Source organism: Hetaerina americana, unplaced genomic scaffold (assembly GCF_022747635.1).
Source record: "Hetaerina americana unplaced genomic scaffold, ioHetAmer1.1.p SCAF_179, whole genome shotgun sequence".
Classification (NCBI taxonomy): Eukaryota; Metazoa; Arthropoda; class Insecta; order Odonata; family Calopterygidae; genus Hetaerina; species Hetaerina americana.
This window is the reverse complement of record NW_027286740.1, coordinates 110,109-127,105: the sequence shown is the minus strand read 5'-3', so window position 1 is coordinate 127,105 and position 16,997 is coordinate 110,109. Positions and strand designations below refer to the sequence as shown.

General features: G+C 39.1%; 1 protein-coding gene across 1 annotated transcript in view; it reads right to left on the bottom strand.

Moving 5' to 3' along the window:
* The window catches only part of LOC139687195 (regulatory-associated protein of mTOR-like), a 68,025-nt gene that overhangs the window by 13,542 nt on the left and 37,486 nt on the right, over positions 1-16,997 (bottom strand). Inside the window, exons 14-19 of the mRNA XM_071584318.1 lie at positions 16,268-16,411; positions 15,033-15,165; positions 10,891-11,109; positions 4,627-4,772; positions 3,994-4,091; positions 2,011-2,110 (exon numbers count right to left, since the gene is read on the bottom strand). Of these exons, the coding sequence (XP_071440419.1) occupies positions 2,011-2,110; positions 3,994-4,091; positions 4,627-4,772; positions 10,891-11,109; positions 15,033-15,165; positions 16,268-16,411 (840 nt within the window). The remainder of the gene's footprint in view (positions 1-2,010; positions 2,111-3,993; positions 4,092-4,626; positions 4,773-10,890; positions 11,110-15,032; positions 15,166-16,267; positions 16,412-16,997) is intronic.

Below are 16,997 nucleotides of genomic sequence, written 5' to 3'. Positions count from 1 at the left end.
GGCAAAAGGACTGAAAGGGGTACACACATGATAGCAAGCATTTTTACGATCACTAACTGCAAGAATGCTAAAGCCATATGTGCTCTATGCACAACTGATCATGAAAGCACCCCTACTATTATTATATATGAGGATAGGCTGAAAACTAATGCAAAGTAACATTCCCCCTCAACATGCATGCGCAGGTTTGAGGTCGTTTCATTCACCCAGTGTATTTTGAGAAGCGGAAGTATGGAGACGTGTTATAGTGCTATGTCAACGCGATTCAAACAGCGTGCTGTTATCGAATTTTTAACTGCTGAAAAAGTGACTCCTCCTGAGATTCATCGTCGTTTAGAGGCTGTTTATGGTGGCGATGCAGTTGATAGGTCTGCTGTAAATCGATGGATAGTATAATTTCGTGGTTGCGAGCCTGGAAAAGCCATAATTGTTGATGAAACACGCATGTCGACCTCCGATCACTGCCACAGACTTAAAGCATGGCAAACTCGTCGAAGATTTTATTCAAAATGACTGGCAAATCACTCAAAAGCATATCGCAAACCATATTGGAATATCCAAGGAAGAAGTTTGTCGTGTTTGTCGGGCAGCCTGGCGCCAATACTCTTGCGACATGACAACGCTCGTCCACACACTATCTCACGCGCAACTGGAGAGGCTCTGCGGAACCTGAAATTTGAACCGATTCCACACCCTCCTTATTCCCCCGATTTTGTTCGTCCACTCAAGAGACAGCTCAAGGGTAATCATTACATCTCGGACGATGAGGTGAGGGCAGCCGTCCAGTCCTGGATTTGATAGAAGACGGAAGAGTTTTTCACGGATGGAATGAAACAACTTGTTAAACATTGGGAGAAATGTGTTAGCCTTGACGGTGACTATGTTGAAAAATATATATATGATTTTTAAACTTAAAAATTGTACTTTAGTGTACTATTCGCCCAATCTTGCTGTTTGTTTGTGGTCTACAAGCATGTGAGCAATACTTTTGAGCCCACCTTCGTATCCATCCTTTATCCCCTACTATCCATCCCGTGATGGTAGATGGACATAATTTTTTTTCAACATTTACTTGTTATGAAGTGCGACATCACTAAGTACGATATCTATATACTGTTTTAAACCAACTGTTACTTTCAAATTTTGAATTTCTATGAATATTTTGTGCCCCATCTCGCCATAAAATCTTCACGCCTGGTAAACCTCATGAATTAAAATAGTTTTCATCGAGAGATTCTGAAGCATGATAAGAACAAATATTTACATAGTAATCCTGTTTTTATTTTTTCACTAATACAATATATAACTATTTAGCAACTTCTCTTTTACATAATGCAAGGCTAAAAACATGCACATATTTTTTTTCATAATTAACAACTTGTCCTATAATGGCTGTGATATCTTTGAAAAGAAATTAACTTAAATAAAATTATTGCTACACAAATTTAATTTGTTGAATTTTGTTTTCATACTTGTTTGTTTTGAAAAATAGCACAATTGCAGAATGAAAATAATCAGGAGTAAATACGGGAAAGGCAAAATTCTTAGATTCTCCAATACATGCACAATTTCCATTTTTCGTATCTTAATATTGAGTCAAAGGCCGGCCTAAGGTCGCGCAGATTATCACTCAGCATCCATCTCCTGGCTTCATAAACTAGATTACCTTTGGGATACTTTCAGATAAAGGTGTTGCTTATTATAGCCAACTTATGGTGAGACACAAGGGCAATCAAACATGAATGCAGTGAAGTTCACTCCTGCATTGTGTTTTTTCGCCTGGAGTTCACAACACAAGGAGGTCAGCTAACATGTTCAATTTTGAATATTTGCACTGAGTTTTACCTAGAGTATATCAATGTGTCACGTTAAAGTAACAAATATCACACCCTGTCATCAAATTAACAAGGAAACCTATGAAGCTGTGGTTAATTAAAGACTGTGTACTGAATCAGAGTTGGTGCACGGGTGATTGCTGTAAAAAATTCACTATGAGAAATGAGAAATTACCGTATTGGGCATATTCTTCCGGGCTCTTGAAGAAAGCTGAGAAGATCGGGCTGAAATGCGATGCAGGTCAGTGGCAGACCCTGTCGGTGGGGACTCCCCTCTGCACAGAAAAACAAAGTATAAGAATCAATCGAGGGCACTCCACAAAGGAAATTAAAAATACGAGAATAAATATATGCAAAAAGAACATAGCTCCACGCACGAAAGTCAACATGGGTGGAAATTTGTCCGTGAAGAGTAACAATTTTTGCTTCAGTTTTTCCACCCTCACTACATGTCCAAATCAATAATAAATGAAACCATGATACTTAACTTCTCCAGTATACTTAAATGTTAATTAAAAATCTGCCGTCAAAATATATTCAAGCATATGATTTGGTGATGTTGCTAAATATTTAAGACTATTAGAGCCGACATTATCTCATGTTGCCGCCACACATATTGGCTACACACACTTAGAAATTCGCATCAGATTTTAGAGAAGCTTCTACAAATGAATGTTCCCAACAGAACTGATCGCCTCTTGACAAATGAGTATCACTCTCAGAGTATTTGCTTGCATTTTTCATAATGCACAATTTTGATTGAAATGAATAATTCGGGATTTTCACATGTCGCTGTTAATTTTAAAAAAGAACTTCTATGTCTTCCTTAGAATGTTGATTAGGTATTTTGTAACTGGTGCAAAAATGGTTAATAACCCCAGTCCATTGTAATAACCCCAATAAACTGTGCATTTGCCAATTTCAACACGGTCGAGAGAGGTCATTCTTTCATCCTTTACAGACTTAGAGGTTGCCAATAAAACCCCATGAAAACTCTTCAGTTGGTGACAATGGATAGGACAAGACAGAACAGAAGGATAGACACCCCTTATTTTACATCTGGGAACTTTGGATTCACTTCACACAGCCAGCATATTTCCTGTAAAAGCACTTCTGCACAGGACCATGGCATGCATTTTATAGACCTGAGATAATAAATCATACTCAGTTTCCATGAAACTGCGGAAGATGCTATAATAGTAACTATTAATGTAGTCATCTGCTAATATGCATTTCAATGCAACAATTTCAGAGCTTAAAAATCATTTGCCTTCACCAGGATTCAAACATGGATCCTTCGATATCTGGCCGCGTGCTTTAGCCAGTTAAGCTATCAAGGTATCCTCTTAGACTCTGAAATTTTGGGGTCTTTAAAGCCGAGGTCATTGCTCGCCAAAGGTTTCATGGCATTACGATCAGCACTCGCAATGGACCTATATCGTAAATAACAGGCCTCTGAACCCATCGTAGCCAACCACCACTTGCAGTCAAGCACTCCGCAAGCGAGTATTTGGCAAGCTTTTTATGCTCTACCTGGCATGACATTGCCACGCCTTGCAGAACCAAGTGATGGACACACCACCTGAGTATGACCACTCTTTATCTTTCATCTTCCAGGAACATAATTATGTGAATCTGCCTTTCCATTTTGTGAACATTCAATTCAAAGCACAGAGCAAATACATAGATCTTAGTCTTTCTCCTTTTTCAAACTGGATAATTTGTCAAGTGATGTCAAACTCCCAAAAGAAATCTCTGCATCTAATTTTTCCACAACTTCATCTTGTCTGATGCTCAAAGTTATGTTTCCTTTTACTGCCACTGTTCTCGAGTCGTATTGCCAAAAGTGGCTCCGGTTAATCATCAGAATGCCCCATAATCATTAAGTACCAATGTACATAGACAGTGAATATGGATGACAAAAAAGAAGGAGCCATCTGTTTCAAATGCACGTGTTGCATCTGCAGAGTATGCAGTGTTCAGATGTGAAATATGTTTCATGCAGCAATAACTGTATAATTTTTATAGAAGTGAAATATCATTATGCTTCTCAACTGTATTTACAGGAGCTGGCACGCTAAAAACATATTCTGGCCAAGGTGGTGACACTTCTCGCAATTCCTTGATGGGCCACCGATAGATGGATGGATATACTCACGCGAGGAAGCTAGGCCTACTGGATGGAGAGGGTGGGAGGGAGACTGAAGATGACATTTTGGCTTCATTAACCTCCTTGGGAGCAGTCGACTCCTTCACCTGAAATGAGAGAAACGCCATCACTTAGAACAATTGGTAATGAAATTAATTTAATCAGATGAACGCCCTTACTTTTAGAATTATTTCAAGAGTCTCTCGATAATTGAAAGGCACTTTTACAATCGCAACAGGATAATGTACAAGGTAGTTAAGGTGGGAACCAATAAACGGGATCCCACATCAGGTATTTTGATAGAGATACTTTCCCTTATTTATTTGATTAACATGTATATAAATCGAAATAAATATGAATATTTTGTAGCCATTTTCCTGAATACAGATTTATTAATAAAATATATGGATGAAGTAGCTTAATAAAATTTGAGATACCCGACCGAATGCACTGAGATTGTCCAGTTGATCATACGTCAAACCAAAAGTTTGAAGATTCAAAAACCACTGGGGGAATGCTTTACACTCCCTGAGTGGTTTCCCAATGCATTTATATGTTTGCACAGTAAGATCATCATGGACATCAATGTAACCACGACCATAATCACCCAAGATCAAATAATGCTATAATGCCATGACCAACCTGCTCCCTGATGTGATCGGTGACTATTTTGGACATGTGGGCCACCTCTGGATGTGGATCGTGATCCATAGCAGTTAATCCAGTCCACAGTTTCATGTATATGCTGCCGAATGAAAGACTGGAAAGGTTGCCTAGGCTGCACAGCCCTGCACAACAAGCACAGACATAATATTAACAACACTTTTGGCAGCAACACATTTCTTCAAAAGGAATAAAAGCATTTCAACCAGCAGTTTCATTTCAGCAGAAGTTGGGACAAGTTGGAAAATACATGAAAAAGATTCATAAAATAAGTTTGCAATCTAGAGAAAGAGAATTTCAAGAAAGAACATTTGCCAAATTATTTTGTCATCACTTCACTATCAACTCCATAGTTGTCACAGTCACCACATGATTTCCTCAGCCCAAGGTGCATCTAGGGTGAGAATACCTATCTAAGAAAATATTGCTTCAATAAACTTCATTTTATGTTTACAGAAATTTCACCTCCCAGACTGACAAAATGCATTTCCTATTGCCCTCTGTCTAAACTCATCAACACTCAAGGCTTGTGAAATTCACTATGGATAAGTTTTGCCATTGTTTTCACTACATTAATTCAATTTATTCAACATTTTACTGTGAAAATATAAAAGGTACAAAATTGTTAGCTCTTAAAGTTAACTTTGTATTCTGATTAAATAATAAATTATTAAGAATAGAAATGTAAGGTACTCCGCACTTATGACTGATAATTAAAAAAAACTAATGGCATGCTAGGGAGAAATTAAATACTTCCTATGTAAGTTAAATTGAAAACTAAATTCATAAACGATATACACACCCTTAAAGTAAGAGTGCATTTGGGTGAGTGATTAAGGAGAGAGAAGAAGATGTTGGAAATGACCATGAAAATATATTCCTGAATGAAATACCCAAAGTCGGTCTTTTGTTAAACATAGTTTTTTGAAGCTAAACATTTGACATCCAGTCCCTTAATTTGAATAGAAGATTTAATAACCATACATGCCGCCAATAGTTTTGTTCTGCTGCCTTAATTCATCATAATTGAAAGCATTTATGGTTGTACAAACATCCCTAAATTTAATTGGTTTCCCAGGTCAAAGTAAAAGATAGCCTTGGAAAATTTAAAATAAAAATTCCTATAGCCGTAATAACTTAACAACACTTGTCCCGCAATGGCAAAAAAATTTGTTGAGATGGAAAAAGAAATTCCACTACAGCAGAAGGATGTTCTTGCTGAGAGGTTGTGGTTGGTCCCACTCATGAAATTTCTTTTCCCACAAGCCATCACAAAAAATTTTGTTTCCGTTGCGGGATGAGTGATGCTAACTTATTATGGCTATAGGAGTTTTAATTTTGCTTTATTAATTTCTAGGTCAAAATTAAGCACGGCTGCAATTGATTGTCTAAGCTCAAAGTTTCACTGACTTCAACTGAACATAGCATATTAAAAGAAATAAATGATTCAGCTGTAATATCTCATGCCGAAAAACTCTTGACCAAATTGAAGTAAATGGAAATATTTCATCATAACATTTCTCATGACTCAAGCAAATTATTCCTCACAAATAATTCTGCCGTGCCTTGATCAAGCAGCATACTAAATGCACACTAAGAATAAAACTGCCACAAATATACTACAAAGTGACAGAACACACCCTTATTTTGACAAATTTGAAGAGTTACATCTAGTGACGGAAAATAATTGCTTTAGTATGCCATGTTGCATTTAACTCACAATGAAGTCATTTATTTGAAACTAAAAAATTAAAAAAAATAGAATACCTTCTCAAGACCAATACATCTTTATGAAAACTATAAGTAATTGTACATATTTTTAAAACACAACACAATCTCATCATATTGTGTTCAATGGCCATAAAGGATGTGGTTTGAGTTGTGGTAGGTCATTATTTGGAGGTGACATGGGACTGACTGTAAATGGGCCGGGCACTCATTTTATATCACACCTAACAACAAATAAAAACATGATCTAACATTTAAAATAACTTAATTTACTATTTCTATCCCAGGGCCAGTTATTAGTGAACTCTGCTTGTTACTAAAGAAGTGTGTTTCCAAAAATTATTTTATTTTTTATGGTTCATATTTCCAACAGCCCAATGGTTTAGCAATGGGCTCGCCCTTGTCCCCACTCCTGGCCGATATTATTTATGTAGGGAATTTAGAAAAATTTTTGTTCTCCTCAGCTCACCCTCTTATTAATATCGTATTTTGTTGGTTTAGATATGTAGACAAAGTCTTCTGCGTGAGGACAGGTTCCGAGAGGCAACTAGGTAAGTTTCTGGTGCATTTAAATTCTGTCGATTCTAATAAACAATTCATGTGTGAAAAAGAGGAAAGAGATTCCGTGAATTTCCTCAACCTATCTATTTGTTAAGACAACGATGGGTTATAGTACTCCATTTTTCAGCAGGAAATGTCTACGGAACAATTCATTAATTCCTCTTCAAGGTATTGCTTTGCCCAAAAGCTTTCGGCATTTCATACAATGATCCACCGTATAACCTCTATCCCTAAGGCAAAATTCAATGTAAATAAGGAACTTAATGAAATTAAAACGTTAGCAGTAAACAATGGCTGTTCAGAAGATCTAATAAGTAAACTTTAGCCGAAGAAACTTACCAATATAGCCTTAAGCCACATTTACAACCCCAAACATTTAAAAGATCCTACTGCCAAATGGTGATGAATACTCTATCTAGGAATTATTTCTCAAGAAGTAATCAAGATTTTACCAAAAGAAAAAATTGGATGTGCCTTTTACAAAGGCTCTTGCCTTGAGAACCTGATCTCCCAAACCAAAGACAAAGTTCCCAAAGAAGAGAGAGAAAAGGTGTTATGCATTAAATGGCTTGGAATGTTAACACAAAGAATAATGGGCAAACAGGACGAAAATTTAAAGAAAGGACAAAAGAACACCAAACATGTTTAAAGAATAAGAACATAGCATCCATCTTTGCAAAGCACCTCATCGAGAATGACCACAGAAGTGGTTTTGTGACTAAAATTCTTCATTTTGAAAATAAAGGTCTCAAACTCTAAGCTTTGGAGCAGTTGAAAATTTTGATACTCGTCCGTTGCAAGGATGAACTCGTTAACAAAATTTTGTATCCGTCCCACTCCTAGACCTCCCACTCTTCCAAGTCAACGATTGACACCGCAAGATGTAATTCTCTTTTCTTCCCAGCTACGTCTTAACCTTTTTACCCCTCTAACCTCCCTCCCTGACCAACCTCCCCTCCCCCACTCAGAAGGTATACATGTATACACCAAGTTGGCTTCTATGAGGACCACCTGATGGTGACATTCAATGTCGAAAACCTGGGTTGTGTTTTAAAATAATATGTGTGGAATTACAAAGCCAATAATTTCATTTCAATATGTTCTGAAAATTCCATAAAGTTACGCTGGAGACAACAAATTTTAACATACTTCATGTCATGTCATCAAGTCACCATGCCACTGAAATATGATTATTAAGACAGCTTTGCCAAAAGATAACTCTTTAGAGAGAAAATATGAAGGAATACACAGCACTCATGTAAGATGTGTTCATTTTCATTCTTAGATAGTTTTCAGATCTGTGGACCATTCTAAGAAACTCCTAAGAAAATCCAAGAGATGTAGGTCGTGATATCGGAAAAGTTTTGGTTTAATTAAGCCTCAACTCTCACTAGAATGCTGTTAAAGTTTAATCTACAACCATCACGCCGTTTCATTTTCATATTCGACTGAAGCAACAAACTTTTGCTTAGTTAGAAAAATGGAAAGAAATGAGTTTGGTGATTGAACACTTTCATTTAAAAGGCTTAAAGACGAAAGAGATCAATGCTGAGGTGGATGAAGTTCATGGCATACTTGCACCTGCTTTTGCAACTGATTACAATTGGATAAATGAGTTTCAACGAGGCCATACATCCACACATTATGGACATCATTTGGGACCTCCAGTGGAAGTGATTTCCATTGAAATGATTGACAAAACTCATGATATGATTTCGAGTGATGGATAAAACTAAGCTAGCAAAACAGTTGAGGTCACAGGCATATCACAAGGTAGTCGTATTTTCCATTTTTCATGAAAAATTGGGTGAGAAAAAAATTCTCAGCAAGAATGGTGCCACGTTTGCCCTCAGTGGAGAATAAGCTCAACCAAGTGGTCGATTCAGAGGCTGGCTCTGGCACTTTTCCATCACAATCCTGATGAATTTCGGCATTGATACACAATGTGGACAAAACTTGGATACAATACCACCCTCCAGAGATACAGTCAAAACAGAGGGTTTCTAAAGGTGATCCAGCTCTGGAGAAGGAGAAGATGGCAAAATTAGCCGACTGGATATCGGCCATGGTTGTTGGGGATGCACATGGAATCACCTACATCAATTACTTGCAGAAAGGACAAACAATAAACGGAGAGTATGATGCATCATCATTACACCAGTTGAGCAAAGAAATTCAGAAACACATCCTCAATTTGAATGAATGTGAAACTCCAATAGCCGTAAACAGTTAACGTTTCTAAACAAAGTACAAATGAAATTAGTTGGCTAACGCCACAAGTCAAGAAGGGGTAAAAGGTAAAAAAGGAGAGGATAAGAAAGGTTAACCTAAGAGCTCATTTCTATCAACATCCTCATTTGGCAAAGAAAACTCTCTTCCATTAAGATAATGTACAAGTAAATACCTGAGCAGTTTTAATGGCAAAAATTATGGAATTAAAGTTTGAATAATAATTAAACAACATACAATTTATTCACCATATTTGGACCCCAATGACTTTTAATTATTTCCAAACATGAAAAAATGCCTGGGTGGGAATTCACATTGAACGAGGAGGTCATCGCCAACAGAGGGGAAAAAATATATTTAATTTTGCTTGGCAACAAATTAAGTCATTAATTAATTAATATGAACTCGTATCAGTAATCCTTTAATCAAATTTCTCCTTCGCCAGACATTTGTTTTTTCCGGGCTGTGCGATTAATTCAGCTTTCGGAGGAATATACGTCCTGCAACTCAATTGATCAGACAGGTGGTACTGTGCTCTTGTAAAACTATAATATAACACCATAATGACAATGACTGAAAAACTGAAACTAGGCACTTTCCATTGCTAGGAAAAACTCGAATAAATCACACGGAATGATGAAGGAGAGTTTCTATACACATATCCGATTATATCTCGACCATATTTTGGTCATCCACATATTTCGTTTGTCCGTGCTTCATCATGGATCCATTACCACATGGATAGTATTGACATTTTGATGTGATTGGATTGTCAAGGATCAGAATTGTGCCAGTGCAAAAACAACCCTGAAGGAAAATCTGAGACGATGACAGAAAATTATCTTGGCTGAGTGCCCATGGGAGGGTAATTAACGCAGGGCTGAAATCACCCAAGTACACTGTAACACCAAAAAACTAGTTTTGGCAATATGGATGATGGGACATGATCATGTAATTTTTTAAGCACATTACTGCCATCACAATGCTTAATGCAACTTGTCTCAATTGCATACATGGCGTAAAACACTCCAGTAGCCGTAAATAATTGTGGCAACCATGGACAAAGGGTAGAAGAATAACATGAATCTTTCGCAGGGGTATTGGTGATGAAATTAATCCCATAACACGGTAAAATTTAACATGAGCCAAGGCTCGAACACAAGAACAAACTCAACTACATCAAACACAAACTCTCACACACCAAGGGGTTGCTCGACCAAAAACCAATTTCACAGCAGGGATGATCAGAGTACATGATCACACAACCTGTTTGTGGTTCCATAGTGAGGAGGAGTTCACCCACTCATAGGAGGCCAACACTAGCAGACAACACCCATGCAAAGAAGCTCGGATGGGAATTCAACCCACACCAAAGTGAGAACAACTTATCAGGATCACACCAACTTAGTGGACTCCCCAAAGTGTCCGCAAGGATGTTATTCCAGTTTGCAGAGACTGGCCTCGTGAAAAGAGCACTCACGCCTCTCAACTGAACTCGTCCTTGGCTGGGGATGCACTGCTACGCCCCCCCGTCCACCCAAGAGCAACTTCACCGGGGGCAGATTGGCTCTCATTTTCCCTCCACCCAACTCCTCCTCCTCACCGGAAGAGTGTCACGCCATTCACCTTTCCAAGGCGGACACCATTCGCTTTGCCCATCATGCCTGCCACCACACATGGCCAACTCCCAACATCCAAATGAGGAGAGAGGACGTCATTGCATACCTAGACTCGAGATGGACGAAGATGAGGAGACCCTCTTCATTCGGTCCACGGGGGAGGAGACGGCTGGGTGGGCCGCATCCAGGACCCCTCCGCCCCCTCCCGGCCCACTCCCCGCCTCCACCCCCAGGTGGGGGAGGAGGCCCGACCCAGGCGCCAGCATCTTGAGGCGGTCCCTTGACGCTATTCTCTTCATTCCACTCACGGCGGTCAGGGTCACTTCTGACGGGGACAAAGAGAAACGCTTTAATTGATGGATGGCAGGGCTTAAATTTCCAACTCGACAATACCATTACATGGGCACGATGTCAATGATCCATTGATGGCCAATGCACAATATCAATTATTAATCTTATTCCCTTGGCCCATTCACCGGCACAATTTGCCAGCCTCAGTGGTGGCGGGGTGACACCCTCGCCTGCCAACTCAGAGGTCATGAGTTCAATTCCCACCTAGATGCGTTTCCCTCCACCTAGGGCTTGGGTGTTAGCGATTCCATCAAATGTAATACAGGCTCCAGTCGGAAGAAGGGACTATAAAGTCTAAATCTCGCCCCAATGAAGTTGATAAATAAATAAATGATACACCTGAGATCCCAAAATTATTTAAATATGTTTTGTTCATTCTATAACTTCAAGAACTCTGTTTTCAGGCATTTTTGTAATTAGACGGCCCTCCTATTGAAGGGAGTCTGGATACTGCTTGAAGGTTGCCCATTCAAATCTAATGAGCTTCACATGAACTCCTAGCAATGTGATTTTCTGGGCGTTGAATCTCCTTGAAATGTTGGAGAAGTAAGGCAGACGGAGGAAGAGAATGGGCATTTTGGAGGAAATGAAGGCAGGAAAAGCGTATGGAATTAAAATGTGCACAATTATGATGTGGACATGGACTACAACCTTGACATGGCGGAAGGGCTTGTGCACCCTGATAACGAGAGCTGAGCTGGCGGGAGCACTGATAATAAGATCAATAGGGTCAAACATGGCTATAATAAGGGCAACCATGCCAATTAAAGCAAAGGCTAGGAACCAGGCGAAAAGGTAGTCTGTGCAGTGTCTGTTCCTCAATGAGGCGGCTGCAAAGACATAACCCCAATTTGGAGGCCATTTAAGTAATGGTGCCATTTTAAAAATCCTATTGAGGAGGGCAATGGGAAACTACCTGAATTAATAGATCAGATGAGGCCTGGCTACTATGGGATTCGGCCCAATCAGCTGTGTGTCGTGCCTAGCCGTGGGAGAAGCAAAGCTTCCATGGACTTCATCACATTAAATCCTTCCAAGCAAAAGAGGCAGCAATCAAGAGGACCACAGTAATTAGAGTAAGGACTTGGAATGAAAGGATGACGTTGAGGGCAGGGAAATAGAGCGCGAGATGGGAAAAGGAAATATAGACATTTAAAGGCGAGGTGAGATGGAAGGATAGAAGGATTACTGGAGCGATAGCTATAGAGTAATATATATGGTGCAGGGGAAGAGAGTCAATGAGGGGTGGCAATAATATTGAACAAAAAGGTAGGAAGAAGCAAAGTTAACATAGAGCAAGAGACTGACAGAGTAATATTAGCACAAGTGCAGCTAACCAATAAACTTTGTCATTATTCAGGTCAACATGCCACCAAGCAATCATGGGGAGGAAGAAATTGACAGGATATGGGAACAATTAGAGGAAATATTGTGAATGTCTATGCAAGGAAACATGATTGTTGAAGCAGAAGGATAGGCGTAGATCTGAGGCTTTTGAGAGGTGTGGGTGTGGAGAAGGATGGAGAAGGTGAAGCGGACTGAAAGGAAAACAAATGAGCAAGTGCCAAGAGGAAATTGTTGGTGAAATCATAAGGAGGCATGAAAAATGTATGAAAAGAATTTTGATTCAGAATGGGATGTTGAAGACTGTGATGTTAGGCTAACGAGGAAGAGGCAGGAATGGGATAGGGACGGAATGAAGGGAGGAAAGAAGAAGGTGGAACTGAAGAGGGTCTTATTGTGGTGCCTGATTGTGTTTGTTTGCAGGGGCAAAGGAATGCATTGCTGTATAGTCTGCATTGATCCAAAACCTACCTTAAATGGTAGAATACATATAATAATAATATGGTGGGATTTTAGGATACGTAGTATTGTGTTTGGTGGGGGTTAGAAGTTCAGTAGTAGTCCTAGGGTCTAATAAAAAATTACATGAACTCTTACCTCATTAATGTGCGAATAACGTACACTGAGATTGAAAGGGATAGAATGCCTCTTGCTGCTGGAAACAGTATAAAAAATATGCCATTTGCCATCAGATAACTGAATGTTGGATAATCAATGCTCCACTGTGATTCATAATTAAATAAATAGTTCATTAACTAGTTTCTTTCTTGCAAGCAAAAAATATCATTTACTAGCACGTTCACTATCATCTTAACTTTTTCATCCAATTTTAGGAGTCTTTGATTACCCTCACGGCATGCCCTTGTGACCAGAAACGGAGGATTATACAGTATTATTATCATTCTTATTAATGATGTACATATCTGCTTTTTATCATGGATCTGAGGACATATAAACTGGACCTGAAGATATTCTCAGCAAGTTATCCCATCAATGATTATGATGCCACCTGTGTTGAAATGAACTACATACATACAAGGTATGTTCAAAAAGTATCACTACTTTTGTGTTTTTTCAAAAAATTATTCATTTATTCATGAATATCTATTTTGCCCCCTTCAAAGTAATCCCCATTTGATATTATACACTTGTGCCAACGTGCTTTCCAATCCTCAAAGCACTTCAAGAAATCATTTTGTGGGATCTTGTTCAGCTCCTCCTTCGATGGAGTCTTTATCTCGTCAATCGTAGCGTAGCGTTGTCCCTTAATGGGCCTCTTCAGTTTCGAGAACAAGGAAAAGTCACTGGGGACCAGATCTGGGGAATACGGTGGCTGCGGCATCATAAGTGTGTTGTTTTTGGCAAAAAGTTCACGCACAATTAACGATGTGTGAGCAGGGGTGTTGACATGGTGCAAAAGCCAATTTTTGTTTTTTCACAAATCCGGGCGTTTATGGCAGATTGCTTCCCGCGTATTGCGCATCACTTGCAGGTAGTATTCTTTATTTACCGTTCTACACTGTGGCAAGAACTCATGTTGCCCGCGCCCCTGTAATCAAAGAAAACTGTAAGCAAAACTTTTACATTCGACCGAACTTTCCGCGCTTTCTTCGGCCTTGGCTCGTGCTGCAGCTTCCATTGGGGTGATTGAGTTTTAGTTTCCACGTCATAACCGTAAACCCATGATTCGTCACCAGTTATGACCCTCTGCAGCAAATTTGGGTCGTCACGGACGGAGTCCAACACCTCATTAGCAATGTTAATGCAATGCTGTTTTTGGTTGAAATTGAGCAATTTTGGTACAAATTTTGCGGCAAAATAGCCAAATCATTGGTAAAAATTGAATGGCATGAGCCAATTGACACGTTTAGGTCCTCAGAAACTTCTGTTCCGGTGATTTGATGATTGGTCAATACTATTTTCGTGCTCCGGTGTCCGGCACGCTCATCGACGTTTACACATTCTCAGCCTTCCGAGAACACTTTCTACCACCGATAAGCATTGCTTGGGTCCGAGGTAGCTGCTCCATATGCCACAGCCAACATTCGGAATGCATCTGCGCCCTTAATTTCGTTTTTCACACAAAATTTCATACAGATTCTTCGATCCATTTTTTGGAACAGGCAAAAATCAAAGACAAGCTAAAACAAGTCCAAGCAAAACAGCCGTCAACAATCAACGGAACATTCAAAATGGCGGAAATTATCGGCATAAGTGAGAGACATAGGTACCAACATAATGCCACAAAAAAAAACAAAAATCATACGTATCCCGTGGAAATTAAAAATTTGCGATACTTTTAGAATAGACCTTGTACATCTGGTTCCCATTAAGTAGAAAAGCATCTACTACCATGAAAAAAATGTTAATAGTCTTTTCTATTCAATTATGCAATTCACATAACAAAAATATGGATATTTGAGCAGATGATTTTGATGCTTCAAATGGGAACAATATTGGTGAGTGCTGGATGTCCATTCAGATGGTGTTTGTGGTACCAATGTTCTTCATGCAAGAGTGAAGAAGGCAGCAGGGCCAATTCTACGCACACACCTGGAACAAGGGGAAACTGTGGGCTCAGCATGCCATCCCTTGGACTCTTCCCTTCGTCCTGCTGCTGGAGGGCCACGCCCACAAATGCATTCTCAAACATAATCACCATCCACTGCAATGACACGACCAGCTCCTGTTGGGGAGGCAACATAGGAGAGGAGGCGTCATTCTCTAGGAAGCCAACAATATTCAGATGATGAGGGCAAATAAATGCATAATTCACAATGCACATTGAATATTGAGATGAACGAAAAAATGAAAATTTGCCGGTGCCTGCTTTAGGGCAGTACACGAGTGGACCATTGCCAATTTGTTTCGCAGGAACTTAAATGTATGACATCAAGAATAAAAATATACATCAATTCACACTCAATTATTCCCTTGTATTTGTTGAGAAATTAGATTTTAGAATATCCAGATCCATTTTCCTCAAAGCAAATCAAATGCTTGCTGCATTCAACTGCAGCACTTAACCAAGGATTTACAGTTTAGAAAGGATCTACCCTTTCGGAAACCATGCTGCTTATCCATCAACAACTCCTCCTGACTATCGAGATGCCCCATTATCGAACTAGCAACTATAGATTCCATGACCTTCCATGAAATGGATGAGAAGGAAATAGGTCTGTTATTGCTTGGTTCCTCCTTGTCTCTGTTTTTCAATATAGGTGTTACATCAGCTGTTCTGCAATTAGTGGTAACTTTGTGATCTAATAGCAATTTCTTAAATAGTATTTCTAGTTATGGCGCGATTTCCAATTCTAGGTTCTTAAATATTTGAGAGGGTATGTAACTGGGCCCGGAGGATTTATTAGGCTTAATATTTTTCAGCAAATTCTCTATTACTTAATATGAGATTCACATGTTGGGCATCAGTTGGTAGGAACGATTTGGCAAGCTATCGGGGGCGTTCTGTGAGATAATAGCGAAGATACTTTGAAAGAAGGACTTTAATAAGTTAGCCTTTTCTAAACTGCTGGGCACTCTTTTGCCTTTATCATTTTTGATTGAATTGGCAGTTGACTTATTCCCCTGAACTTCTCTGATGAATGACCTAATTGCTTTTGGATTCCCTTTCAAAATTTCTGCTAATCTTTTCCTTTTCAATTTGCTGAATGCTTTAGAAAAGGGAAAATGAAAACAATATGATTTAGAAATAATAGCTTTACCAGTACCAGCAATAACTCTAACCATACATGCATTTTGGATACCAAAATTGAAGGTTAAATGACTACCTTTCGGACTAAAGGGCTCATGTCCTGGGAAACGGTGTTGATGAGGGTCATTGCTATGCTGTGGTCAATGTTGTTGGCATGTTCACTCCGTTCCGTCACACTGCTGATGAAGGTACCAAGAGCATAGACTGCCGCTGCTCTAACCTAAAGAAATGAAAAATAAATTTAGCATTTTATTAAAAACGTCAGAATGCTGGACGCTGTCATTCCTTGACCGAGACACCACACTGAAGGCAAGGGCCAAAATAGATGGAACGACCACCACAAATTCACTGGCGCATCCACTGCATGTTTTGTTAGTGGTTGAAAATTGATCACCCATCCCAAACCCACGAGATATTAAGAGTATGCAACATGAATTCACCACCTTATTCGTCCACGCCTGTTGTAGTGTTTTCTGCCAAAAAAAATATTGTAGCAGTATTTTGAAATTATAACATGACACAAATTTTTATAAAAATTCAATGGCAGCACATTTTAAAGCTCAGAATAATGTTCTTTTGTTATGAATTACAGAAGACATGAAACTGAAACTCCCTGAATTGCCCAATAGATGATGGTGTTATTGTTCCCATAAAAATATCAATGATTACCTTTTCCATCACATTCTGTCTGGCCATGGCTTACAATGCAACATTAACATTCAATATGATAAAATTCAGAGGGGCGTGATACTCCTGTGAGTATAACATAGGGCTATGGACTGAAGGCCCTAGATTCAATTCCTGGT